Below are 26,782 nucleotides of genomic sequence, written 5' to 3'. Positions count from 1 at the left end.
TTCGACTCCGATTAATGGGGAAGTCGTGAAGGATACCGGAAAACTGGTTATGCGTACAACTTAACCCTTTCGGAAGCGCGTTTAGTATGGATTTCAAAACATATTTTTGTCAAACTGGGAAGAAGTCATTTTAAATGGTTATTGTAATACACAGCCTTGACATTTCAAAACTGGGTCAAAATTTAAGTTTTTACCAAGAAAAACATTTCGTGAGTTTAATTTATTTCTATAATTTATAGTTCAAAATATCAAAAAAAAAAAAAGATAAAGAATTTTATATCCTTCAAAAGTTATTAGCTCTAAATTGTACTGTAACGATTTCTTTATGATTGACTGTGATTAGGCTTACATTTTTCAGTCCCCATCAACCAAAGGAACTTGTCTTTCGATCACGAGTAGTTGACCTACATCTTCTCCAAGTAGAATCCCAGCAGCGAAAGTGTTAATAACCCGCAAACCAGTTTCCCAAATCCCAGCCGGCTGTTGCATCATTTTCTAGACTCTTTCTTGGAAACATCATCGTTTTCGGTTGTCGGCCCGCTCTGGAGGTCAGCCTCAGTCGGATTTACATGGAAATGATTTTTTAAAAGATATATTTTTAAAAATAACTAAACTGAGGCAACAGGGAAAAGAAGACAAATAAGTTGATGGCCCTGCGGCTTCCACATTCGTCTGCACTCGTGTTGCTTCTGCTGAGTTTTTTTCTTTTGCCTTGGTCAGTTCCTGGGTCTGGTTCGCAGTGTGATAAATGATCTTGGACAGCCGCTTAATTTGTCTTTAAATGGTAACACATTCAACATGCAAGAAGTATTGATTTAATTTAGAAAAACACCTAAAAACAAGATGGATATATGTTCCTAAATCAGATGTTATTTTGATGAATGAACTGATAAGGGAACCATAGTTTATGAGGCACATTGGAATGGCTTTGAAATATAAGACATTCTGACATAATCTGACAGCGTTTTTAAATTCATTCATTAGCGTCTTTGAATATAAACCCGCATTTAAAAGTAATTATAGCTTGACTGTGTGACGCTCCAAAAACATATAAGATAATATAAATTTTATGCAACTTGAGGGTTAATATTATGAATTTAAATGAGACGGCGGGACTTTCAAGCTGCAATCCAGTACACCGCATTTTTTGCCTATTACCATAATTAAAACCAACTTAGCTCTGTTCAAATGATCAGCATGGCTGTGGGTATATTTGATGGAATTTTTCAAAGTATTATTTGTTTTTTTTTGTTTTGTTTTATGGGTTTATCTACAGACTTTTTAGAACTAGGCATAACTCATTATAGCAAAAGCACTGACTAGGCTTTAAATGGGGTATCCAATTCGGAATTAACGTTGTTGTGGTGGGTGGGCGGCAATGTATTCCAGGGCGCGGAGGATGGCCTCTGGGATTGGTGGAGGGGTGGGAAGGTGAGCGCCCTGGGGCTGGAATCCGTTCTCGTCGGCGATGTAGGTCAGCGAGATGGGAATGCCTTCGGGGGAGATGTAGTTGCTGTTTCCTGTGGCTCCATTGCTGTTGCCGGACTCCTGGGCCTGGATGCCATTGCTGGTCTCGAAGGCGTAATTGTAGTTGCCCTCGGGATCGGCAGAGTCGACGTCCTGGCGGGTGATCACGGCATCCTTGTTGATGTTATCCGCATGGACATTGGCCAGCATCAGGGCGGCGAGGAGGCAGAGCGTCTGAAACGGTTACACGATCACGATTTGGATCTGGATCCTTCCGGGCTGACTAAGTCTACTCACTAGCTTGAACATCTTGCTTGTTGATGGGCTGGTATATGGTAAGATCCACACTGGTTGGTTGATCTTCGCAGGCGGTGGCTTTTATAGCCAGCCAACGGCAGCGACGACTTTGGCGTTGGCGTCGCCACTGCTGACGTCTCTAATCTGGCTCTGAACTCCAAACAGCCTCTCCAAACTAAATATCAAACTTAATACGTTTGTGTGTTTTTTCGGCAAAGAGCAGCATACCGATCGACTTTAATAAAATTCAGCGCAGCCGCTGAAAAATAATAAAAAAAACTAGAAAGGAGGTTTGGCTTTGGTCACCGGATCGCGCAATACCCTCGCCAGATGTTGCAATATAGAAGGATTTACCAAGAAGCATGATCATTTTGCCAAACCACATTTTATTTATTTAAATTGCTACTTCCCGAGGCATATGAATAACTCCGGAAATTATTTTCTTGATGATTGATCGATCTTACGATCCGATTCTGGCCACACTTCATATGACATTGTGGTTTCAACTGTACACTAAGGATATTATCAATTTTCTTTTTTTATTAGGAACAAATATTTTTAAGTTTGTTTGGAACAACAGATATTTACTACATTGTATCTATTCATTAAGAACTATCTTAATCATATTTTATAATTTTATGTTATTTATGTATGTTGCCTATTTCACACTTCAATTGTTTCCTTCACAAGAATTTTGAATCTGTACTACCTTAAAGAAGCAACCACCAAGAACAAGTCCCTATAAATCTCAAAAGTTAAGAAGGTCCCAACAATCTATCGATTGATGATACCATGATCAAACCTCTGATCAAAATTATGAAAACCTTAGCAAGGGTATCGTGAAGCATCTGAACCCATTCCGAGTGGTTGTTGCTGATGGATCAACATCTGCCTTGGCTGCGGTAATCACCAATCTGACTTTGCACTTAATGGCTAATAGTTTCGGTTAGCTTTTGGGGGCTTGGGATTTTCGCAATGGTAATGGCACATGTGACTGTGACATTCGCCCATTGAGGGTTACTTCAGAGACGGACCTGAAATTGGAAGGGGGCAGCAGCCACTCGTGCCCGAGTTAATTTAATTCAATCCAATTTATCATTCGTTTCAATTTCGATTTCATTGGCCATTTGGCTTGGGATGAGCGCAGGCGGAGAACCTGTTTGCTCATCAAGGAATTCTTAAATTCCCAAAAAATCTCAGCAAGCTGAGCGCATTAGCATACAAATTTGCTGTACAATAATAAATTGCCTAGGCCTAAACGCACTTATCACCCTAGCTAATAAAATGCCCATTAATCGTCGCTCCACCTGATCTGGAAAACTAGTTCAGCCGGCCTATCTGTATCCAAGCCCTAACCATGTTCCATGTCGAATTCGTCAGAAGGCAACATTCACTAAAATTTGAATTGTAAAGTGGCCAGAAATTTAAATATGCAAATTCACATACAAATATAAACAAATTGGGAATATGATTACCTTTGTATACATAGATGCTTTCGCAAAGTCACTGGACTTTATACAGCAGTTTTATAACGGTCTCTAGACAACTTTTTAATCAAGTTTTGCGTATGGTTCCATTTATTTTTAAAATCTGAAATACAAATTGGTCTCGTTGAAATATTATACAACTTGTTTCCATTTATAGATGCAGTTGGGACTGCATTTCAATAATACTCTCAAATAAGCATTTCACATGTTATCCCACGGTTTCCGTATAGAATCCGTACTTATCCACATGGTATATCACCCGTATATGTCCTCCATCGGGCAGGCTGAATACAATGTATCCAGGTATCGTTTCTTTGATCACAATATTTTCCTCTGGGATGATGACATTCTTGCTATTGGTCTCAGTTTGGAAATGGTTTTTGAAAATCGGCCGTGGCTCAACATCCAGACAAATCACAACAAGAAGGAAAATCCACCGTAAAGACCTAAGGATTATCCCAATAGATTAATATGTTTCCACAACGATGCCCTTGTTCTACCTGAGTTGGGAAAAATATAACATTTTCTGACGTCTAGATCCTGGAGTCATTTGTGTAGCAAGAGATTCTTAAAAAAAGGCCTATAAATGGGTGTGAACTATATTTTAAAAACCAGTGCATACAGGTTTTTGCAAACTTCCTTGTTGATCGAAATTATTCTCGACAATTAACACAAATTTTTATATTTGCTTCGCTAACAAAACCAAAAATCTCGTGTGCGGATCTGAGGTATGTATTAATTTGTTTAAACTTATCGCTTAGTCCGTTGGCAATTAATCAATTCGCCGAACATCAAAGTGAACCATTAATTAAAGTCATAAATGTAGGGTATCAGAAGATCACACATTGGATTCGTTTAGCTGGACGATCTTCGGCGGCGCTCCGGGTGACATGCTGCCAGGTGACCTTGTCCACACATATCTCCGATCCGATTTCAACAGCTTTCCAGGGGCACAGGGCATTTCGCACCTGCCACTCCATTTGGAAGCCATTTCGAGCCCAGGGCGCATCTCCAATTGAAAGATGTAACAAGAAATCTTCAACTCGTGGGGGGAATTTCCAACGGTTTGTGAATGAGCCGAGACCGCATTAAACAGCAGTTTTTATTTGTTTGTAATTTAACATTTAGTGGTATCTCGTGCGAAACCGAAACCACCGAAACTGAAACCGAATTAAAGCATACAATATAAATTGTTGGCAAATGACTCATGTATTTTAACAATAGTTCAGCTGAGCATTGTTGTTATTGTTACTGTTCCCATTATTGGAGGTATGATAAGACAAGTTTTTGGCAATTATAGCCACCTCTCGGGTCCTCGGGTTCCGAAAAACCCGTTTAGATTGCCTGCAACTAAAGACAAGGGTCGCATCTCATCCATATAAAAGACGCACTTGAGCTGATCGAATTAAACAGTTGCACTGCAAGCAGCATCATCACAGCATCAGCTTTTAGGAAACCCAACGAAATCCCCAACAAGATGTACAAATATGTAAGTGGAAGGACTTGCTCCTCATCCTCCGGTCGATCCCTGCTGACTGTCATGTTATTTTCGTAAAGCTTTTCTGTCTGGCACTCATCGGCTGCGCCTGCGCCGACAATATCAACAAGGATGCCCAGATCCGTAGCTTCCAGAACGATGCCACCGACGCCGAGGGAAACTATCAGTTCGCCTACGAGACCAGCAATGGCATCCAGGTCCAGGAGGCGGGCAATCCGAACGGCGCCCGCGGTGCCGTGGCCTATGTGTCGCCCGAGGGCGAGCACATCTCGCTGACCTACACGGCCGACGAGGAGGGCTACCATCCGGTGGGCGACCACCTGCCCACTCCGCCCCCCGTTCCAGCCTACATCCTGCGCGCCCTGGAATACATCCGCACCCATCCCCCGGCGCCCGCCCAGAAGGATCAGCAGTAATCCGGAGCAGCAACAGCTGTCCCATGCCAGCAACACGAGATCAAAAACTGCAGCCAGTCATTGTTATTTAGGGACGTTATTCCAATAGTTATCGTTAATAAAGAACGTCGGTACAGATAAATTGCATTGTATCTATTATATTGGGAAAGGAGAAGGTTTTGCATACCATTTCGTATCCGCTCTTTAGTTGCACCATCTAAGGAATATCCAGACATTTTCGATATTAAAATCATTTTTATTAAGCTGAAAAAATAAAATAAAACGATTAAAGATTACGATTTTTTTCAACATGATCTACATTTTTTTTTAATTTAGAAATAAGAAAAATAAAATGATAAACAATGTTTACAAGTCCAATACGTAATAGGAATCTTTGTGTCTCTACTTTTTTGGCTTCGATATTTTGAATATTGAGATAGGGAATGCATTTCTTAACTTTATTCTTATTTAACTACGCCTGAAAACATGCTGCACTCATATTTTTTTTAAACTCCATTTCAATTTTTAGTGCACACCAAAAAGATCCTTTAGCTCTGACATTTGAACAGAGTCCGACTGTTTGAACTGCAGTAATTTTCCAAAGACGTAAATCAAGGTCCCGGAACTTTCGCTCAACGGTATTAAACTTGCTATAGCCTAATATTTAAAAAGAATTAAGAAATTATTGATGGTTTTTAAAGCTTCGTGAACTCACCGAAAGCAAAACATCTCCAGTATTTGAAACCACACGCAAATCAACACAAGTTTCGAGTACCAAATTTATAGCTGGAACAGTAAGGAATTTATCTGCAACTTGTAATTGGAGCAACAATGTTTTTGCATTGGTCAGCAATTTAATGCTTTTCCTTCCACTCGCTTCTACCTTGGATTTTTCAACTTGGTGAAAGTGGTTATTCATGTATGAATACAGGACAGAATCGTTGGAGAAGTTAAACACGAGTTGAAACTTATAAATTATTGTCGGATTTTCCTCCAACCCATCCTTCCCATATTCCTTGACAACAATCTCAAATTTTGATGCACGTGATTTAAGGAAGTTGGCCGATATATTATATATTTTTCCGCTCTTACAAATAGAAATGTGCATCCTGTCAACCGCTCTGTACAAATCCAAATAGAACAGATTGAGCAGTCTTTCCCCGCTCACATATCCATTCTGAACGACTGGATGATTTACAACCGTCTTAAGATTAAACAATCTGCATCCTGGATCGAGGTGAACGGAAACTTTCTGAGGTTCTACCCCAAATGGAATGTCAATCCACAAAATCGGCACATGCGTTTTGGGATATGGCTTACAGTTGAACATATCTAGTTAGGTAAATTTTAAAATTACCAATTGTTATATCTTTAACATCTTAAAATCTATTTTATATATGTATGTATATGCTTCTCGGGAATGTAAAATCATCAAAGCTGATGATTATGGTATCAAGCATATCGAAAATATAAATCAAACTGTTATATCGTATTACTTTTTTGCTTATGTATATGCAGAAAATATTTATTTTGTTGGGGGATCGAATGGATCAAAGCCTATTGATGAGTAAACAGACTGAATGAGCGCTGACAAACAAAACTTGAAACCAAATCAGTTTCGCTGATTATCTTTTTTTCCAAGAAATATGACTTACATGTTTGATCCCATTTATAAACTGAGCCCTTGAAAATAGAATTTATATTGATGAGCTCATCATTTAATTTCTGGGATATTTCGGCTGCATCTTGCATATATGATTGCTGATCAGGTTTAATGTATTTTGATATATTTTCCACCAGCATTTCAAGTGCCTCGTTGAAGTCAATAGACATTTTAAACTTTTAGTCCGCCTTTGTCTTGATTCGGGGAAACTACACAATTAAATGGAAAATTTTTCCGCTACTGCACTATTCTCTGAAATTAGAGATGGACTTTTCCTGTTCCTTAGGAGATTATCGTTATCGAAATCACAGTCACTTGATTCGGCGGTAAAGCTTATATAAATAAATAACCTTATATAAATAGTTTTTTTTAATTGTGGCGATATAAATGGTATTGATATTACAGAATGCTGCATTGTTATTATGAATTTCACTTTTTAAATATTTACATTATAATAACAACAATAAACAAAATGCTTTTTAAAATATCAACTACACACCGGGAACTTTTTAGCCAATGAATTGAAATTAGGCTTTCAGCTTTCTACAACCTGTTTTTATTTTTTCAAATACCTTAACCTATACCCAACCGTTTGTATTGTATTCATAGGAAAGTACATATGTATGAGGTAGAAGGAAGCCAACAATGTAGAGTATGTATATTCTCGATTAGGACCACTAGCCAAGTCGATCTATCCATGTTAGAATGGTGGTACTACGCATACAGATTCTAGGGATTCTGAAGCAGCACATTTTTTTTCAGCGGAGCATCACACCCCCTCTAACGCCCAAGTCTGCCTGTCGACCACAATCTTGAAGAATTTTTTTCAGTGTCTATAGAAATTTGTAGATGTTTTTTGAGGTTTGAAACAGAGGACGACACTTCTTTTCTTATTTTTTTTATTCAAAATTAAAAGTAAATTGAATGTGCATATGCATGCAATACTTTATTTATAGATTATTATCATTATCATACGATCATTAGTATAAAAAAGATAGGACCGTTATTTTTTTGTCATCCTGTATTCCTTTTGTAACGAATAACATATTAATGTTCGCTTCCTTATCGTCCAATTGTGCCATTAATATTAATTAAATCCAAAAAGTCCCTTTAGCTCTGGCATTTCAACAGAGTCTGATTGCTTAAACTGCAACAATTTGCCATAAACAGATATCAAGGGTCCTGGATTATTTGTTATTGGAATGGTCATACCTATAAACTGAAAACGATTTATGTACGTGTTATATAAAATGTTATAAATATACATATACAAATAAAATGTGAAAATGTTTGCACTCCGGGAAAACACTCACCTCAATCAAAATATCACCGGCATTACTTCCTGGAGACAAGAAGGTCAGTCCAAATATATGATCAATATTTATGAACGATGGAATATATTTACATATCTTTAATTGCACCAACAAAAAATGCACTATTCTGCATTTGGTTAGCCTTTTTTTTAATTGCTCAGAATCCTTTTCACGAAAGAACAAATTGTTGTTTGTGACATATCTGACAGAATCGTCAGAGAAACTAAACACTGGACAGAAAGCATAACCAATCCTTATGTTATCATGCTTAGCTTCATAAACTTCAATTGTAAATATCTGTATTGTATTTTCATTATCTGTGGCCATATCGTAACAGAGCTTGTAAGATTTTCCACTTTTACAAGCGACCTTAGAAATCCGCTCAATAACTCTGTTAAAGTCCGAACGGAAAAGGTTGACTAGCAAATCACCGATCACATGTCCATTACGAACTGCAGGATGATGTACAGATGTCTTTAAATTGAAGACATTGCGAACATCAGAACCGGGAATGTGCACTTCCTGTGGCTCTACCTTAAATGGCATCTTAAGAAAAAGATTACAACAACTCATTTTCGGAATAGGATTATCGTTGATGAAATCTGTAAGAACGTATTAAAATGTTTTATAAGATATTTTAAAGGTTTATCAATATGTAGCCACACTCAAAAACAATTCATTTTATTCACATCAATTATTATTTATTTTTAAAGCAAGGTCAATAGTACAAATACTATTTTCGGTAAGACTTACTCTCTTATGAACCAAATTGGCAGTTCTTCGAATAAAATAATGGTAAAATGTTTAACGAAATTAAATTGATGTGGTGCCTATCTACACGAAATCTTATTCTTACCCTTCACATGTACATATGTATGGACAATGTATGTACATATTTCAGGCGAAAATTTGTTAAATATAACTTACATGTCTTGTCCAAGTTAGTGATTGTACCCTTGAAAATGGAATTAATATTGGTAAACTCCTGATTTATCTTCTCGGATATTTCGTCTGCATCGTCCACGTAACTAAATTGCTGTAGCTGTAGCTGTAGCTGTAGATCATCGACAAGCATTTCGAGTGCCTCGTTGAACCTTAGCGGCATTGCGAAAGTAATGAACTTGATTCGGGGAAGAACAAAATTATATTGAACGTTGCTTCGGCGTCTGAAACTAGGGATGATCAGCTTAGACTTCCCTGTGATGTGCAACGCTAATCGAATATGCTCACGACCACTTCACTGTGATTTTAAGCATTTTTACACTTGGGGTATTCCCTAACTGTTCCCTAAAATGGTAGTTATCAGCTATGTAATACAACTCTGTTTTTACACTAGAACTGTTCTCAGGTAAAAAAATACTATTCCGCTCATGGCAAATCCCGTGCGATTAAAGGGTGTTTACAAGAAGTAAAAGCAATTTTAACAATCCAATATGGTTCCACTGCCTAAGTTAATAAATCTTTTTGTATTCCACTAAATGTAAAGATTTTTAAAGAATGAATGAATGGAAAGAAATCATTTAAAATATAACAAGTAATAATTTAAAATAAAAATCTACGAAACAGTTTTGATAAAAAATAAAAAATCTTGAATTTCTGCCAGTTATAAATCAGAGGTAGTCATTCTCCACTTTAAAAAACTATAGTTTTCTTAGAACCTATCCAAGGCACAACCATTAAGCACATGTTAAACAAACTATACTTTTAGGCTGCCAGATGAAAATCATACACATGGTTTTAACAAATGTTTTCGCAATTTGAATGGTTTTATTCGCTTAAGAAATATGTTAGGTCGTATTTAAATTCGAGCAAGCCGAACTTGTTTCGAAACTTTGCAAATGCTCCCCGGCGGCTGTTCGGAGTTGGGTGGTTTACCCGGAAAGAAATTTCCTAGTTTTATTAAGTCATCGAAAGGTCGCCAAACATAGTAGCGACTCATTTCCATCCAGTTTTCAAATTTCCATATCTGAGAATAGACGTAAATATTAATCAGACACGCAGACAAATAAAGCTGTTAGCAGTTAATGGGATAACAAGCTAGAATTCGTTGGGGTCACCCGATATTTTGTGTTTGGGCGTGCCTTTGTTTGCTCTTTATGGGCCCAAAGACCATAAATTAACACCGTGAAAGAATCGATGGTTCGATTGATTTATAGCCCAAGCAGAACGCTCCCAAGGTTTTGCAGTGGTCGGAAAACATTTGCGCGTTTCGGAAAGCTTAGGACAACTAGCAACAACTTATTCTAGGTCTCGAGTCTTAAGATATTAAAGTTAGTTGGTGATTAGTACATGCTATGGTGTTCAGCCTTCTTCTTGGACACTGGCATCCAAATCGATGTGGATGGTGGACATGATGGTGGATAGAATCCTTTCAGGAACTTCAGAAGAACTGGGGCTTTTTCAGCTTGCCGTCCTCGGTGTGGGTGCGAATGTACTCCAGGGATCGCAGGATATAGTCGGGTATGGGCGGTGGCTGCGGCAGATGTCGGCCCACCACATGGAAGCCCAGTTCATCGGCTATGTAGCGTGTCTCGATGGGAACGCCCTCGGGCGAGGTATAACTATAGATCCCAATGGTTTCCAGTGGGGATCCGGCCGCCTGGACGTCGATGCCATTGCTGGTCTTAAAGGCGTACTTGAATACACCCTCATCATCCGAAGGCGAAACCCGGAAGTCCGTTATCTGGGCATCCCGCTCACCAGCGCCCACCAATCTCCGGATCCGGCGAACCCTCACCAGACGGCCATCCACCTCCGCCCAAATGAGGGCCAGAAACACCAGGCCAATGAGCTGAAACCAAAAGAGGTCTTATCAGCCATCAAGATCACGGATCAGATAGGTAACACATTTATGGGCTCAGGGCCAAATGCTTACAAAATATCGCATATTTCTCGGTTTTATATCGGTTTATCTTTTCGCACAGGCACTAAAAAACACAACAGGCACGCGGAGGGATTTATGATTGATTTTGTAATATTTTCCAATCCGATGTAATCCGCTGCGGAATTTCGACGTCTGCGAGGTTCAAAGTTAGCCACCGTACTGCCAATCCGGCCAGCTGGTCTCTTCAATTTTATATGTGGTAAACAACGGGCCGAAACGTAAGCTTCGATAATCTAATAAGCATAACCAAATGCCAATAATCGTTGGCTCCGTCTTCTGTAGCGCCTCTCAGATAAACGCTGCTGACTGTGGCCACCCTGCCCACCAATTCTAGCTCTCGATAGCGGGTCATATATGAATCTACTATATAATTCATTTCCGTTTATCATGTTTGCTTATTCATATTTTATGATTTCATATATTAGACTTTAATAAAAGTGCTAAGTAGCCCGAGTTCTTGAAGATCTGCTGCCAATTTTATTAGGAAATTTATGATGGCAGAGTTTCCGATTTTGGATATACTATTGTTATTCGACTCAATGGCTTCTAAAATACTAGTTACGATTTGGGTTTATTGCACCTATCTAACTGTTTTGCCATAACAAGGTGTTGTATTGCCCAAAAACAAGGTTTTATATATAGATACAAATGACTTCACTTAAAGTAAACCACTTGGAGTTTTGTATATAACCATTTTTTATCAATTATAGAACATACGACCTGGCGTTCCAAACACGGAAGCATTTTGGCGCCCAGCATGATCACATAAAAAAATATTAAATTAATTTTTAAAGCCTATTCTTGTTTGGATGCAAATTATGGTCGTAAAAATCACAGCAAATGAGATAATATCGTAGAAAATAGGCCATCAAATTATAAGAAGTCAGTAGTGGATTAACAGAAGTTTTTAACTATTTTGGATTTGTTAATCTGGCTAAGAAACTTAATTAAGAAACACAGTTCCGCGTGGAGAATAATAGCAAGCGGGGTTGTATAGCTTTACAGGTTCAAAGGCAGACTGATTCTTGATTTACAATTGTGCCGAAGCAAGTTCGTTGCCTGAGTCTTTTGTTTTTTGCCCCAAATGCGAGAGTGAAGCATAAATTATGATAATTTTGGAAGAACATTCAGCATAAACAGCCGTTGTTTATGCACATATTTACATATGCCAGAATTAATGTTCTCCAAAGTGTCAGCTGCCCAAAGGGGTCACCCGCAGAGTCATCGTGGCCACTACCTAATAGTTCATACACGATGAGCAGATGATTTCTGTCAGGAGGAGAACTGGAAAAGGCAGTTCGTTTGTAGTTTTCGATTTCGATTTCGGTTTTCTTGTTTTTCGTGTTTGCGTTTCGCAACCGATTCTAAGGCTAAACTATTTGGCGTCGATTTGTGTTACTTAATTAATGTTGTCCGCGAAAAAAAAACATTTCAACTCGTTTGACTTGAGGATTTATGTCTGAAAATTAGCCGAAGATTATTTTCGCATCATGCTTTCATCTTCGTCGAGTGCCCCTTTTGCTATGTAAATCCTCAAAACCACAGGCGTTGTTTCTTAATTAGCAAACAGTGTGTTTAAGATAAACAAACATAATGCATGTATCATTAGGCAAACACACATGAATTCTGATTGATGGGCTGATTGATTCTCCGGTCTGGCACCTTGACGAGCGGCGACTTGTAAAGTTAGGGCTATGCAAATCAACGGGGTGCGGGGCTAAGTCATACAAGTCGTGCAAGGTCTAGGTCTGCATAGCTCCATATTCCACACAGTGGGTTGAAATAATCAGGAAAACTAAAACCATTTAAAAATAAATGAACATTTGGATATTCTTTAAACTATATATTTGAAAAATCTAGGTTCTTTATTAAAAATTATATTAATGAGATCAACTTATGGTCATATTAATGATATTTTTAATTAAAAACTCTATTATTAAACATCTTTGTTTTTGTAGTGATAGTCAACTGTCATGTTAGCTAATGCCTTTTAATTATAGAATTCGCTTGTAAAGGATATTTACTTTCGGATCTCTAAACAACAAGTTTCGAGCCCTCGCCAAACAGAAGTTATTCGCTTGGGTAAATAACTCAATCAAACCGAAAAAAACCCGAATCAACCATGATCAATGGTTGTGCAGTTGAAACCTTTAGCATTTTCAGTTTCGCTTTCAATCGCGAAACAGTTAAGCGAATAATTAAAGTTGACGTATTGTATGCATATTTAGCACGCCTCATTAAATCAAATTAATATATTTGGTATTGGCTTTTTAGTTGAGACTTCATTTCAACCATGACCTTTTACAACCGAAAATAGAATCCAATTATCATAAATGAATAAATAAATGGCACAATTTGTCAGAGGCGGGATGTCCGCAAGTCGGACATGTGAATCATAATCGTAGTCGAACCACGGTGCATAACTTTCGATTTCTGATCGGCTGACTATGCAGGCACACCTACAAATGGACCCCGAAAAATCCAAAACAACTTCATTGTCAGGCGATAATGGCCGGGCATTAGCACAAAATCAATATAAATCAATTCCCGGGCTTCGAACTTGTATTTTTTTCGGTGACAATGCGTATGAATCTGCCTTTTGGTTGCACCGATTCCCGGTTTATGCTATTTAGCTTCCTCATCTGATAATCCGAGAACAGTTCCCAGAGAGCTGAATTGATTAGACGAAGCTTCCTCTATAGAAATCGAAAGCTTCCTTTTCGGCCTCGTCAAATGTATTTTGGCCAGTTTCAATTTAACTTTCGAGCGCAGCAGATCGCGTCGCCTTAACTCTGCTGCCTCATAACGGTTTAAGCTCGGATACTGACTTTGATTCAGGTTCGGAATCGGATTCGCCTTCAGAAGTCTATCAGGTTCAAGATCCACAGCGTAAAAACAAACATTTGGAATTATTTTAATTAGGCGACAATGTCGTTTGGCAAGGTTTGTGCGATGATTTGTGATTGGTATTTAGGCTCCGTTAAACCTTCCCCCAACCAACCGATCAGATTGTGCTGCTCCTGGTCCTTATCCACCTCAGCCATTGTCTCGGAGACACTGCCCCGTTTTTGGCCAGGACCATTTACTACCGGAATACCCCGCCCGATCCCTTTGGTCACTACGACTTCGAGTTCCAGACCACCAATGGCATAACCACCAAGGGAGCTGGAAACGAAAATGGAGCCGTAGGAGTGGTTCAGTTCGTTTCCCTCGAGGGCATTCCCGTAACCTTCTCGTACGTGGCCGATGCCAATGGGTATCAGCCCACCGGAGATCAGATTCCGGCCATTCCGCTGCACGTAATCCGCCAGTTGGAGTACATCCGCACACATCCGCCGGTGGATGAGCGTCGCTCGAGACGTTGGTAAAACTCGCCGATATTAAAACAATTATATATTGACGCTGAAATAGCTGTCGATTGTCTGGCCGAACACAGTTACAGTTGCAGAATATTATTATTTCGTATTTATGTTTATTGTTTTTCCATGCAAATGGGACGGACGAAGGAACAACAACAGAGCCAGCAACAAAATCATGCCAAAATATATAGCAAGCCAATAAATATTCTAGAAATATAAATAAAGTACTAGACTTAATTGATCTGCGTTCTGGATGTGTGGAAACTTTACGTCTAGGAAGGAAGTTTATCCAATAAATAACAATTAAGACTCGTACAACATTTTGCAATTGTGAAACTGAGTGTATTCATAATATCCGATTTAACTTTTTGGACATGTATAAAGATAATATGGTGGCTGAAAAAAAGTTAAAAAATTGCTAGATTTGTGTTAGTAAATAAAAAATATTTATACAAATAAAATTAGGATAACATTAGTTATTTTCATTATTATATATGTATTTACAGATTTGTAGTTTCGTTAATTCTTTAACCAAATTTCCCCAGTGTAGAAATCGTCAACCATTGCCAATGAAATATGCGAAGAATCCCATATAAAAATTAAAAGATTTATGGACTGCATGACTAATCGAAATCATGTTTTCTATGCTAATCAACCGCACTGAAATGCCAGCTTTCATCAGTTCACTTTTGCTTTGCATTCTTTGAGATGAACAAAATGTTAATCTTGTGGTTACTCTATGTTCTATCGATATTTTAGACTGTTTACCATTATTCACCAGTGTAGAAACCGGCAACTATTCCTATGAAATAGCTAACAATGCTCCTTTAAAAATTCCAAGTTTTGTGAACTGCATAACTAGCAGAAATCATGTTTTCTATGCTAATGACTCGTGAATCAACCGAACTAAAATGTCAGCTTTCATCAGTTCACTTGTGCTCTGGCTCCTTTGTTATAAAAATGTCACACCATTCCGATCCGATCTCCGACCTTGTCTTTAAGAACGACTTTCGCTTTTGCGGCAATCAACGAGAAGATTGCGCCTGTCGCAGCTCATTTGCATGTGGGCACCTAATTAAGGCCGTTGCATAATATTGACCGACTCTTCAAGACCGACCTAATGTAACCAGACTAATAAACCAAATTGAGTTGACATCGTTTAATATCACCGAAACAAGTTGCTGATTGATGCTCGCCTCAAGTTAATCTTCAATTTGGTTCCGGCCTTGGGACACACAAATATCTTTAGGAGATTACCGCGGGCAACTCCAAAAGTTCAGCGTGTAAATGAATGAATGCTTCAGCTGCATCCAAGACGTCATTTCGTCGATTCTACCAATCCCGTCCGAAACATATTCAAATATGAATTATTCATAGCGGGTTCGTTTATCTGATCTTCCTTTCAACAGATCCATTAAGCTGCTAAACATGCATTTGATAAATCACAAACAACCCGCAGGCGAAAATCGGCAATTTGTACACGTCCTATTTTTGGATCCAAAACTATCAAATAAACATTAGTTCGTTCTATTCGATCATCTTCGTTGTTCGATTTATCTGAAACTCTATCCACGTGCCAATCCGGTTGCAGTATTTCGGTTGCTGCTCTCAGAATCTCAACAGTCGCTGATTTATGAATCGGAACGGGGCATTCATAAAGCTTAATTACCGTCTAAATTGCTTTAATGCCACCGCTGGGTGTTTAGTATCCAACTAAGTATTAAATCTTATTAATCAACTACCTGCAAATTTAAATATACATACATCAATAGCCAACAGGTGCTGGGCAATCAAGAACGAGTCGAAAGTTTCGCTATTAAATATGAAATTCTCGAAATTTTATCATTCATAACTGAATAATCTAGTTTATAAGGTCAACGCCCCTATTAACCTGAGAAATGAATGCTTGAATCGATGTTGACAATGTGTAAACGGTGGGATTACCGCCTGACTTATGGGCCCATCGGTATTCATTGGAACAAAGTTGCCATCAGCTTGTTTAATTTTCTTATCTGAATCGATTTACATGCATACCAAATTCCACATATCGCACACAAAGTAAAAAGATACATGGAATCGATGTTCGTTTCTTTACAATAATATATTTCAAGTTGCTTGACATATATATGTATATTTCTGGGTGTGTTTGTGGCGTGTATTTGTTAGTGGAACTGTGGGTTATTCAAAGTGGGTTACGGGTACCATACACCTAAAATTATAATTTTACTGGGATCACGAGCTTTTAGGAAGCAACATCAATTCTGAATTAAGTTGGACCGATCCCAGATCTCCATTTTGTGTTTAAATCGATTTTATTTAGTGTAATTGTTGTGTTGGCGTGTAAATACATATTTTAAACATATTCCAAGTATTTCACATAAACTATATGCTTACACAATTTTGTTGATTTCGCATTCATCTTGCAGTTTGTCTATACTATTACTAAACCTAGACACGATTTGGGGCGGCCAGAGCGATCTGGGTTGAGATCCCTGGCACCCGAGTGCGAAACGGACCGCATGAACAATTTGATTGATTGAATTAGTTTTATCTTCTGGCTCGTGAATAAGAAATCGTTAGTTTAGTTTACTGGAGTGTTTAATACATATACTAAATGTAAATATATATTGAATAGTTTCATGTGTATCTCTGTCTTCGTGTTCAGATGTCTGTAAAATGGGTTTCGGTTTTGGGTGTGTCCGGGTTGGTTGGTTGCAGATCGGGGTGTGCAAAAGTCCTCCAGAGATCTTGAGCTCGCCCACAGCTAAAACCTGTGACGAGTGCAACTAGTATCGCTTTTTAAGTTAGTGGTGCTTAACAACTCACCAGTCCTCTTCGCATGCCAGTATGGTATAGTGGTCACGGCCCCGCCCCTAGGGCCAATCCTAGTCGGCCTTCGTCTCCGTAAATTCCTCCAGGGCAAAGAAGCTGCCGCCGGAGGCGCCGCCACTGCTGCTGGCTGTGCTGGTGGCGACCACGGTGGTGGATGCCGTTGCACTGGATGCTTCCGACACTTGCACTTCCTCGCCGGCCGAGGCGGCAGCCGCCTCCTTGTCATCGGCACTGCCGGAGGCGCTGGCTGCCGCCTGTTGGGCGGCCTCCAAGACCTGTTGTTGAACTTGGACGATGGGCTGGCCATCTTCCGTGTATGATACGGAAACTGGGATGCGGGTGCCATCCTCGCTGATGACATGGGCGCCTTCCTCACCATCCTGTCCTTGTTGGATAATTAATTGTCCCTCGGAGTTCAATAGGGAGGCATCGATCAGCTGCTGCTCATTGTTGTCGCCGTGGACAAGTACCATTTGGCCACTGCCATCGGTCATCATTTGAAGGGTTTCACCCTCGAGTCCTTCGCCAGATTGCAGCACCCCCACACTTTGCAGCAGCTGCTGGATCTGCTCGGGATCTTGCACAATTATCTGGTTGCCTTCGGCGTCGGTCAGGATGTGGTTATCCAGCTGGAGGAGATGACCGTTCTCGTTGACGATGAACTTGATCTGTCCGCCATCCACCTGCGCCTGCATGGCTTCGTCCAGTTCCATGGCCACATGCTCACCACCGGCTGCCTCTCCAGCCTCACCCTCGGCTCCTGTGCCGGCGGTCACCTCGCCCTCACCAGATTCACCGCCTTCTGCGGTCGCGGCAGCTGCCTCCGACTCGGTTGTGGGCGTATCCGTGGCCTCACGCTTTGACCCGGCATCTCCTTCGTCCGAGGGTTGGGGTTCCTCTGCAGCAGCGGCCTCCTTCGCCTTGGCACTTTCACCGGCCTTGGCCTTGGATTTCTCTTGTCCTGCTTTACTGGTCGCCTTGGTTTCCTCTGCGGCCTCAGCCTCGGCAGCTGCAGCCTCATTGTCATCATCTAAACTGGGCATGGACACGGGAGCTGCATTGGATTTGCTATCGGCGGAGGAAGCGTCACCGCTGTCGCCCTTGGCGTCGATGCTGCCCTGAGACTGGGATTCGTCTTCGGCTTGATCCAGATTTGGCATGTCAATGCTAACGGAGACGGGAGCTGTGGCATTGGGCGAATCCTTTTGCGACTGGTCACCGTCCGGCTGGGGGATGGTTATGTTGAAGGTGATTCCTCCGCTGCCCTCCTGTGAGGTGATGACCATCTCGCCGCCTTTGCTTCCCGCCTTGGCCGCCTCGCCGCTCTCGTTCTTGTCGGAGTGGAGCTTCTCGAACAGGCTCTCAATATCGGCCTCCGCATTCTGCTCGCCGCCCTCATCTCCAGCTTTTCCCGATGCCTCTCCCGGCTCGTCGCTCAGTAAGGCCGTGGCTGCCGAATTGAGGGCAGTGGCTCCGGCCGAGGCGCCCTTCTTGTCACGCCTGTGGGTCTCCATGTGGTGGTTGTAGTACGTCTCCTGGATGAACGTTAGCGAGCAAATGCTGCACGAGAAGAAGCGGATGTTGTTCTCCGCTTCGGTGGTGGCCACAGCAGCTGTCGAAGCCGAAGCAGGCACACTGTCGCTGAGTGCCTCGTCAATGGTCTCTTGGAGCAGCTTCTGGGTATTCAGATTCTGGCTGACCGGCTGCTTGGGCGAGACCGCCGCTGCGGCCGGATTCTGATGCACTTCGAAGTGCTTGACAAGCAGCTCCCGCTTGGGGAAGGTCATCGAGCAAGTTCCGCACTTGAAGAAATTGGTCTGATGCTGCTTGGCGTGCACAGTAGCCGCTTCGCGCGTCTCGAAGCGCTGCGAGCACAGGCGACACTTGAACGGCTTGGGCTTGCCAGCAGAATGCTTACGCATATGCTCATCGAAGACTCCCTTGTCCGTGGACTTAAACTGGCAATGGTTGCATGTGTACAGCGAGGCTCCGACCACGTTCAGATTCTCGGTAGCGGCGGCAGCAGCGGCGGCCGCAGCGGCAGCCACCGGAGCAGCGGCTGCTGGGATGGTAGTAGTGCTGGTCACCAGCACGTTGGTGGCGTGATTGGTCTCCATGTGCTTGCGCAGGCTCGCTTCGTTCACGAAGTTGATGTGGCACATGGCACAAGTGTTGTCCATGGCGGTGTTGTGGTCGCGCACCATGTGCTGCTTCATGGCCCCGAAGTGCGGGAAGATCTTGCGGCAGGTCTTGCACTGGAAGGTCTGCTGCTTGCAGGTCTCATAATGCGTGTTGAACAGCCGCATGTCGGAGGTCTTGTAGTCGCACGAGGTGCACTTGTAGATCTTGGTGGCCTTGCGCTGGACTGTTTGCGTGCCCTGGACGCTGCTCTGGGTGGCTCCTGCGGCGATCTTGGGCTGACCCACTGTTCAGGACAAGAAACAGACTTAACAAAAGCTTGGATTTGGTTGAAACTAAGTGCTCACCTGGGTTGCCCTGCAGGACCTTGCGTGGTCGCAGTAATTCCCCACTAGGACTCTCCTCCAACGACCGATTGGCGGCTCCGGTGACCATCTTCTGCATCTTAAGCGGCGGACTGCCCTCCAGGCCCGCGTCCTCGTTAATGGCATACTTCTTGTTAAGCAGACTGATCAGGTTCGTCTTTACACGCTCCACATCGTTCTCCAGGCGGTCGTAGTAGTTGACCAGGTTGGTGCAGCGCGTGCACACGTAATCCTCGCCGCAGACGATGACGAGGAAGCCCTCGCCCACGAGCTGCGCCAGTTTGTTGGGGAACTTGGTGGCCGTGTGGGTGGTGCACATCTCGGTTAGCGAAGTCTGTGGCTCGCACCGATCATCGCAGATGTAGCATCGCGTGGCCAGGCCGCCGACTCCAAGGTTTCCCGCCTCCGCATCGCTGACCGCCTGCTGTTGGGCGATGCCGACGGCGGATGAGGCGCCTCCGGCTGAGGCGCCACCAGATGAGGCACCTCCTCCTCCGCCGCCGCCACCGGGCACCACTAGGCGCGTCGTCTTGAGGATGCGCGGCTGACTGGGACCGGTCACGGTGACCGCTCCGCTACTGAGCAGATTGTTGAACTTGCGGTAGGTGGCCGGGTTCAGTTGGTTGTTCATCGCGTGGCCTTTCGGATCCGGATGGGCACGCCGTGATGGTGAATGGTGTTGTGTTGTTGCTCGGTTTTTGCGGGCGCCACACGCGCAACTGCAAGCCGCTTCTTTACAATATTAATCGGCCGATTACGACAAACTGCACTTTTGCACTGCGGCTGGGGGCACTGAATGTGGCTCTTTTCTTCTATCGGGATCGATTCAGCTTGGCCACGCACACGGAACGCTCTCTTTTTCGTGGACACTGGACACCAGGAACAACAATCGTCCTCCGCTTTTAATTATCCGTTTTGTTCTGGGTTGTCGCGGCGTCACTTTGACTGTACTAAACACTCGGTGCTGTATTTTTTAGGGTTAAAATGCGTATGTTGCTGCAGCGGTTCTTGTCGCTCGCCTATAGTCGTCTCGCTCTGCAGCATGCTCGCTGCCCTGGCACGGCGTGAGAGCACAGGCCTGTCATCTCGCTCGCACGCCACGGAAATGGCGGCTGCTAGGCGGTCTAGGCACGGTCAGACGGAGAAAAAATATGACAGCGTTGCCGTTTTGCATGATGAATGGAACAATTAATACGGAAAATAATATATTTAACTAATCTGTACAGTCAATTGAGTGGTTTGTTAATGATAAATATTTTTTGGCTTGCATTTTTGTATTGAAAACGTTGTTTACGCCTGTTTTACTTAAATAAACGATGACGTGTCTTGTGTGTCATGCAACGTCATGCCGTTTCAGTTCCCTTGGCCGTCGCCAGAGGGCGCCTTTGCCCGCGCATTTTGAATATTTGAAAATGCACATATAGAAATAATTAGAATGCTTAGGCCATGAGGTCAGCAATAAATACAAGCATTTAGGCAGCGATAAGGGCCGACATCACTAATGTGTTAATACAGAAGGCCGATAAGATTCCAGAGTTCCACTTTTAGCCATTCGATTTCAGTCTGGTAAAATAAAAACTGAGGCCTTCTTATCAGCAGCGATAATATAATATTTACCATCACCAAAGCAGAACATAACTTCACCCCGATAAAGGTTTCGACCAAAACACAGTATTCAGTTAACGAACGAAACGAAAACCGAGCGGGTATAAACTCGGAATCGAAGTGAATTATAAAGAAGTAAAAATAAAAGCCCCTGGCCATTATCGCTAGGTTTTCGTACAATAAACGATTTGCAAACCCCGTCGAAATTTGAATTGTCCGGCCCGATCGTTCAGTTGGCCAACGGACGTCGCGAACGGCAAAAGCGCACTCAACCCGAAAATTAGATCGATTTAAGTCCCGCAACTGGGGGGCGTGAGAATATAGCAATACACCCTTGCATCCAACAGTCACTGCAAAATGTACCCGCCACCGGCATCGAAAATCAAGCACTTTGGCTCCCTCAGAACGGCCGCCATTTGGGCCGGAATTCTCGGAGTGGTAAGTCAGCAGTTGGAAGTCACTGTCACAGTCACTACCAATCGACCGCGACCCCATTCCATGCCCATTGATAAGAGATATGGAGAGATATTGGAGCTGACATTGCAGGCACTCACTAAAATTGGATACCCTCTCTTTATCAAAAGGTCCACGATTTCACCTGGTCGTCAGTTAATCGTGACATAATCACTGACTCACTTGGGACGATTCCCAAACTGAAGAGGAATTGATAACCAGTGCGATTGACTAGTGTAAACAACTGAAAGAATCTAGATAGGGGCAGTTTTTTTAAGATAATTATTAACAAATGTATTTTGAATTCCTTTGCATATTAAGTATAACACCTTACAAAAATGAAAATCCCTACCCTTTCTGCATAAAAATTCACGACAGCAAAATAGTAGAATTTTATCATAACTTTTTTGGTGAACCCCATACTAATATAGCTTTTCTTGCAACAGGCCCAGTCTATCATCTGGATTGGGCTGACCATTACAGCGATATGTGCCTTCAACTGTGTGCTGTACATAACGGATGACTTGACCTATGGCACCATGGTCAAGACTGTTTTCTTCGACCTGTACTTCAAGGGCGGATGCAAGATGAGCCCCTCCGATTACCAGAACTACGACCAAACTATCCTAAACACAGTGACGACAGTGCTCGATCCCAGTCAGATTTTGATCTGGGATTCCGTATACTTGGGCGTTTCTGTCTGCTGGCTCATCGTTTCCATTGTGCTGCTACTGTGTGAGTAACTTAAGAACCGGAAATTAGCTGCATATTCAGTTAAGATATCGCAAACCTTTATGATTCACTTGGAGAAATCTATGAATTTCTTTTATCGGGCAGCCTAAACTGATGATAGTATCAAAAAACCGTCGCATGCCAAAAAGCCATAAAGCCCAAATAAACAATATTTTATGATAAGTTTGCTTGGAACTTATATGATAGGTTGTATAATGCGTACATTGATGGTTATTTCCCACAAAATTACTGTTTTTGCATTTGAAAAAGGGTTAGCTTGATGCTATTTGGTATTATTAGAAAAACAGTGTGCTTAATGAGGAACATTTTAAGGCAGTTCTTTGTTTGGAATTTTTGGGGTTTTTTAGACATCGAGACAAGACTCAATTTATTACTCAGTAGACACACAATAAATGTCTTATCTTATATTTTATCATTTTAAATAAATATTTCACAATGTAAAATGTAGATAAGTGCTTCTTTTTTATTGTACCTGATGAATAACATCTTTTCTACCTTTGTGATACAAATTGATGCAACAAACCAGATTTGTTAACTTGTTGCAATCTACTTTTAAAAATTGTATACAATTAGTAGGTAACGTGCTTAATATTATATTATTTAATGACTTGATTATAAATTTGATTGATGTATCGCCAATAAGTAGACCCACTTATGTATCACATGTTTAGGGTGATATTATTTTGGTGACAGGCATTTAACCCTCCTGTGATGGATTATACTTTTATTAATAACATGTTTTATTTTCTTTATTTTAGGGGTGCGCAAGGACAACCCCAAGCAGACACTGACTGCCATATATACCTGGGCCTTCTTTATGGTCGCCATCTGTTGCATGGATATAGCTTCTGGAGTGATCTTTGGAGTCGATTACGGACGCTTCAATGATGCGGCTTTGAAGTATAATGCCAATAGCGTCAATAGTGGTGAAATCTATCCCTTGGCTGCCACTTTAATAGCCGGTGGAGTGGCTGCCATCTCCATGATGATCATCTCCTTCAAGGGATTCGTTCTGTGGTTCATCAACTTTGGACTGATTGTGTACCTTCTCATGAGAGCCATTCGGATTGCCACCGATAAGGATGGTGTGGTAAGTGGTGGTGGGGGTCAGTGGGTGAGCTCATCGCCCACTTATGTTGGCTGGCTGGCCGGCGTTGTCTTCTTCGATTCCATAAATTTCCGCCACTGTCTGTGAAAATATTCGAACAACGCAGAAACGACTACGACATGGCTAAACTTAGCATTTTGTCACAATTAACTCAATGTGGTGGTGGTAACAAATGATAAGCTGGCTCGTAAAGGCGGCCGGTAATTGGCCTCAGGTTTCCCTGATAGGAGGTTCCTCGGATTTCGTTATTTTTTCGTCGAACGCTGTGGGAAATAATTGCTAAATGGGCTCTAGGTGAGAGGGTACTTTGTAGGGACAGTTCGCTTGAACTGCAATGTTCTTAAATTAATTGCCAAATTGAACTTTTCAGAATTTATAGAAGGAACATTTTCTATTTCCTGCAATTGATATACATGAGTACATCATCAGAACTAAATTCCTTGATAGAAAATCTATAAGCTTCTTGTTCATAAAATATTTAAACTACTCGTACATACAATTTAAAAAAATTGATTCACCACGTTTTTTATTTTTATGTGATCTTTTTCATGTTTTGAATGCTATTTTTCCATTACAGGATACTTTGTTTAATCCTCGCAAGGATTCCAATGATATTCTGACCACCAGGCCGCCCATTCGCGCCTACGAGGAAGAGAAGTGAGTAGCACCTACTAAAATATGGTAACCATCTAATTCTCGATCTATATTGACAGGGTGGAGATCCAGGCCTATAGCAACGCCGCCTTCCTTCCGGACACCCGCTCCGTGGCGGAGACCATCGAGGTGAACGAGGGCGCCATTGTACGGGCGGCTCACATGTCGATGGATTCGAATCTGCTGGATCGCCGCTTCCGGGACATCAATGCCTTCCAGCAGTATCCGGCTCCCAATCCGCAGAACAGTCGCCCCGTGCGCCAACAGTCGCAGGTTCCGGTGCAGGAGACCATTGTGGTGGCCACCGCGGGATTCCCCCAACCCGACTATTCGCCACAGCCCAGTCCCAATGGCATTTTGCGGCCCCACCAGTACTAGGTACTAAGCCCATTGGCGCCCCTCCGAAAAGCCCTCTTCCATTAAATAATTCTCAAATAATCCCCCAAGTGACAGCCTAAAGTTTAGTTCAAATTTTATCAGCGTGAGCATTTGCTCTGCTTGGTTATTCTTATTTATTTGCATGTTTATAACAAAATAAGTGTACAGTTGTAAATAAATGAAACCGTTATAGTTATTTGCACCACCAGTGGGATGGTATTTGTTTATATGGTAATTTGATTATTTCATAGAGCTGATAAGGCGTGGGTCGCCGATTAAGACGGAAAACGGCCCCCAGCAACGATTTAATTGGGAAGAGATAAGAAATACAGGAGGAGCAGCGAAACGTAGTATATGGCTGGGTTCTTCAAACTATTTCGGGAATTAGGAAATGTAATACCATGATTTGTTTTAAAATATCTTCAAGTTTAAAATTTTTAAGTAATAACTATTTATTTAAAAGCGATATTTTGATGTGAAATATTTTAAAATTAAAATTATAAACCATTTAAAAGTTTTACAAGTCTAGGCATTTAGTTAATAAATTCTTATTACCTAAGGGTTAAAGTTTAATTTGAATTTACCAAATGTGCCGCCAATTTGCAGGGCAGTGCGATAGCCCGATAGGCTGTTATTGTTATCGACAACTACGCGCTTGTCTTTTTTTAGCCCCTTCTACAAGTTGCCGCTGTTTTTTCGGGTCATCAAAAGTTCATAAAATATTGTCTGATTTCTGATAAGCCGGGGCCATATTCGACTTTCATCTCGAGAGCCGGGCACTAAACGTAGCGTGTGTGTTTTAAATCCGATCATTTGTCACCGAAACACCCCCGGGAACGGTTGGAATATTCACTTCGCCGGCAGTTGCCTTTGTAATTGACTGTGGAAATATGGTTTTCATCACGAAATTCGCAAGGATTGGCCTGCAGGCCGCCCGCCAGCTGAGTGCCACGCCCCTAGTGGCCATTCAGGGGCGCGCCTTCCACCTGACCAGCCTTCTCGCCAAAGGTAATCCATTGTTTATGCAATACCCACCGCATCTCAAACTGTAATCCCCGCCAGAACGTCGCTACACAAACAAACACGAGTGGGTGGAGCTGGTCTCTGGGAACAACGCCATCGTGGGCATCTCCAGTTACGCCCAGGAGGCTCTCGGGGATGTGGTCTTCGCCCAGCTGCCGGAACCGGGCACGGAACTCAAGCAGGATGACGAATGTGGGGCCCTGGAGAGTGTTAAGGCGGCCAGCGAGGTGTACTCTCCAGTTACTGGCAAGGTGACAGAGAAGAATGCCCAGGTGGAGGACACACCGGCCCTAGTCAACAGTAGCTGCTATGAGAAGGGTAAGATCTGGTATAAAACCCCCTATCATATCATTGTAATCACATATCTCCATTCCCCAGGCTGGCTCTTCAAGGTGGACCTCAAGAATCCCCAGGAGCTCGATGCCCTCATGACCGAGGAACAGTACAAAACCTTCGTGAGCAGCAGTGACGATCACTAGAACAACCGCCAGCAGCAGCTAAACCAAGCATCTTGACTGTAGCCTTTAAAACAATACTATCTAGCATTTGTTATCAGCTCGAAAACTTCACACGCATCCCGAAAATCACCAACCAAACTCATCGCCATACACACGTTATTGTAGCTCTTGAAATTTGTTACGAATAAGAATCAACAGTAAAGCCAAATATTATATTTAAATTGGGCATCTTGACCTGCGGGTGGCAGACGCCGTCTGCTCCCCCATGGAAACCTCCTAGATGATAAGAAGCACCACGTTTGAATTAAGAGAAAACGTGCTGAGAGTTGCTCAAAGATAACGACTCACTCTACAAAAGACTAAGAGAGTCGCCGGGTCTCGAAACCACTCAATTTCATAATATTGCGGATCAGCTTGGATCGGCGTGCTTGACCGGATTTGGAAAACAACATTCAACACTGTTGCCGGGACACGCGATGGCGCACGCCGCGGCATCCAGCCATCACCTGATTGATGATGGACCGATGACACACCTTCCTCTCTGGAAAGTTACGCCGTGCTTGGGCGATAAGGATGTACCAAGTCGCGCCTGGAAATTATGCCCGATCAAGATGATAAGCCCTCCAGAAAGCGCCGCCCATGTCCCATTGA

At 42.2% G+C, this 26,782-nt stretch overlaps 10 protein-coding genes across 12 annotated transcripts; 4 read left to right on the top strand and 6 right to left on the bottom strand.

Moving 5' to 3' along the window:
- Positions 1–1,212: 1,212 nt before the first annotated feature.
- On the bottom strand, positions 1,213–2,054 carry LOC119553637 (pupal cuticle protein Edg-78E). Its single transcript, XM_037864111.1, has 2 exons — positions 1,765–2,054; positions 1,213–1,701 (listed from the first exon to the last, which is right to left on the bottom strand). The coding sequence occupies exons 1-2, from the start codon at positions 1,774–1,776 to the stop codon at positions 1,351–1,353; spliced, it is 363 nt and encodes a 120-aa protein (XP_037720039.1). The 5' UTR covers positions 1,777–2,054; the 3' UTR covers positions 1,213–1,350.
- Positions 2,055–3,324: 1,270 nt separating this feature from the next.
- LOC119554742 lies at positions 3,325–3,798 on the bottom strand. Its single transcript, XM_037865766.1, has 2 exons — positions 3,752–3,798; positions 3,325–3,697 (listed from the first exon to the last, which is right to left on the bottom strand). Exons 1-2 carry the CDS (start codon positions 3,772–3,774, stop codon positions 3,460–3,462), a joined length of 261 nt encoding a protein of 86 aa, XP_037721694.1. The 5' UTR covers positions 3,775–3,798; the 3' UTR covers positions 3,325–3,459.
- Positions 3,799–4,678: 880 nt separating this feature from the next.
- LOC119554140 (pupal cuticle protein Edg-78E) lies at positions 4,679–5,265 on the top strand. Its single transcript, XM_037864918.1, has 2 exons — positions 4,679–4,740; positions 4,809–5,265. The coding sequence occupies exons 1-2, from the start codon at positions 4,729–4,731 to the stop codon at positions 5,163–5,165; spliced, it is 369 nt and encodes a 122-aa protein (XP_037720846.1). The 5' UTR covers positions 4,679–4,728; the 3' UTR covers positions 5,166–5,265.
- A 257-nt stretch (positions 5,266–5,522) lies between these two features.
- On the bottom strand, positions 5,523–7,008 carry LOC119554340. 2 transcript variants are annotated; one of them, XM_037865205.1, is made up of 3 exons: positions 6,800–7,008; positions 5,860–6,476; positions 5,523–5,801 (listed from the first exon to the last, which is right to left on the bottom strand). In XM_037865205.1, exons 1-3 carry the CDS (start codon positions 6,975–6,977, stop codon positions 5,670–5,672), a joined length of 927 nt encoding a protein of 308 aa, XP_037721133.1. In that variant the 5' UTR covers positions 6,978–7,008; the 3' UTR covers positions 5,523–5,669. The 2 variants fall into 2 exon arrangements, with proteins under 2 accessions (XP_037721133.1, XP_037721134.1); XM_037865206.1 differs by having other exon boundaries at positions 5,860–5,930.
- A 726-nt stretch (positions 7,009–7,734) lies between these two features.
- On the bottom strand, positions 7,735–9,238 carry LOC119554069. 2 transcript variants are annotated; one of them, XM_037864812.1, is made up of 4 exons: positions 9,048–9,238; positions 8,213–8,722; positions 8,121–8,149; positions 7,735–8,026 (listed from the first exon to the last, which is right to left on the bottom strand). In XM_037864812.1, coding segments are annotated over exons 1-3 (690 nt in total). In that variant the 5' UTR covers positions 9,226–9,238; the 3' UTR covers positions 7,735–8,026; positions 8,121–8,147. The 2 variants fall into 2 exon arrangements, with proteins under 2 accessions (XP_037720740.1, XP_037720739.1); XM_037864811.1 differs by having other exon boundaries at positions 8,121–8,722.
- Positions 9,239–9,919: 681 nt separating this feature from the next.
- Positions 9,920–11,209, bottom strand: LOC119553789 (pupal cuticle protein Edg-78E). The gene is made up of 2 exons (XM_037864399.1): positions 10,996–11,209; positions 9,920–10,911 (listed from the first exon to the last, which is right to left on the bottom strand). The coding sequence occupies exons 1-2, from the start codon at positions 11,005–11,007 to the stop codon at positions 10,501–10,503; spliced, it is 423 nt and encodes a 140-aa protein (XP_037720327.1). The 5' UTR covers positions 11,008–11,209; the 3' UTR covers positions 9,920–10,500.
- A 2,723-nt stretch (positions 11,210–13,932) lies between these two features.
- Positions 13,933–14,552, top strand: LOC119555571 (pupal cuticle protein Edg-78E). The gene is made up of 2 exons (XM_037867022.1): positions 13,933–13,947; positions 14,013–14,552. The coding sequence occupies exons 1-2, from the start codon at positions 13,933–13,935 to the stop codon at positions 14,370–14,372; spliced, it is 375 nt and encodes a 124-aa protein (XP_037722950.1). The 3' UTR covers positions 14,373–14,552.
- A 1,893-nt stretch (positions 14,553–16,445) lies between these two features.
- Positions 16,446–20,683, bottom strand: LOC119553446. Its single transcript, XM_037863836.1, has 3 exons — positions 19,682–20,683; positions 17,190–19,620; positions 16,446–17,134 (listed from the first exon to the last, which is right to left on the bottom strand). Exons 1-2 carry the CDS (start codon positions 20,328–20,330, stop codon positions 17,249–17,251), a joined length of 3,021 nt encoding a protein of 1,006 aa, XP_037719764.1. The 5' UTR covers positions 20,331–20,683; the 3' UTR covers positions 16,446–17,134; positions 17,190–17,248.
- A 707-nt stretch (positions 20,684–21,390) lies between these two features.
- LOC119553529 lies at positions 21,391–24,850 on the top strand. Its single transcript, XM_037863955.1, has 5 exons — positions 21,391–21,742; positions 22,204–22,492; positions 23,269–23,600; positions 24,196–24,275; positions 24,332–24,850. Exons 1-5 carry the CDS (start codon positions 21,662–21,664, stop codon positions 24,648–24,650), a joined length of 1,101 nt encoding a protein of 366 aa, XP_037719883.1. The 5' UTR covers positions 21,391–21,661; the 3' UTR covers positions 24,651–24,850.
- Positions 24,851–25,346: 496 nt separating this feature from the next.
- Positions 25,347–26,352, top strand: LOC119555669 (glycine cleavage system H protein, mitochondrial). The gene is made up of 3 exons (XM_037867276.1): positions 25,347–25,658; positions 25,713–25,991; positions 26,052–26,352. Exons 1-3 carry the CDS (start codon positions 25,541–25,543, stop codon positions 26,150–26,152), a joined length of 498 nt encoding a protein of 165 aa, XP_037723204.1. The 5' UTR covers positions 25,347–25,540; the 3' UTR covers positions 26,153–26,352.
- The last annotated feature ends 430 nt before the right edge of the window (positions 26,353–26,782 follow it).

This window comes from Drosophila subpulchrella, chromosome 3L (assembly GCF_014743375.2).
Source record: "Drosophila subpulchrella strain 33 F10 #4 breed RU33 chromosome 3L, RU_Dsub_v1.1 Primary Assembly, whole genome shotgun sequence".
Lineage (NCBI taxonomy): Eukaryota > Metazoa > Arthropoda > Insecta > Diptera > Drosophilidae > Drosophila > Drosophila subpulchrella.
This window is presented reverse-complemented; position numbering and strand designations above follow the sequence as displayed.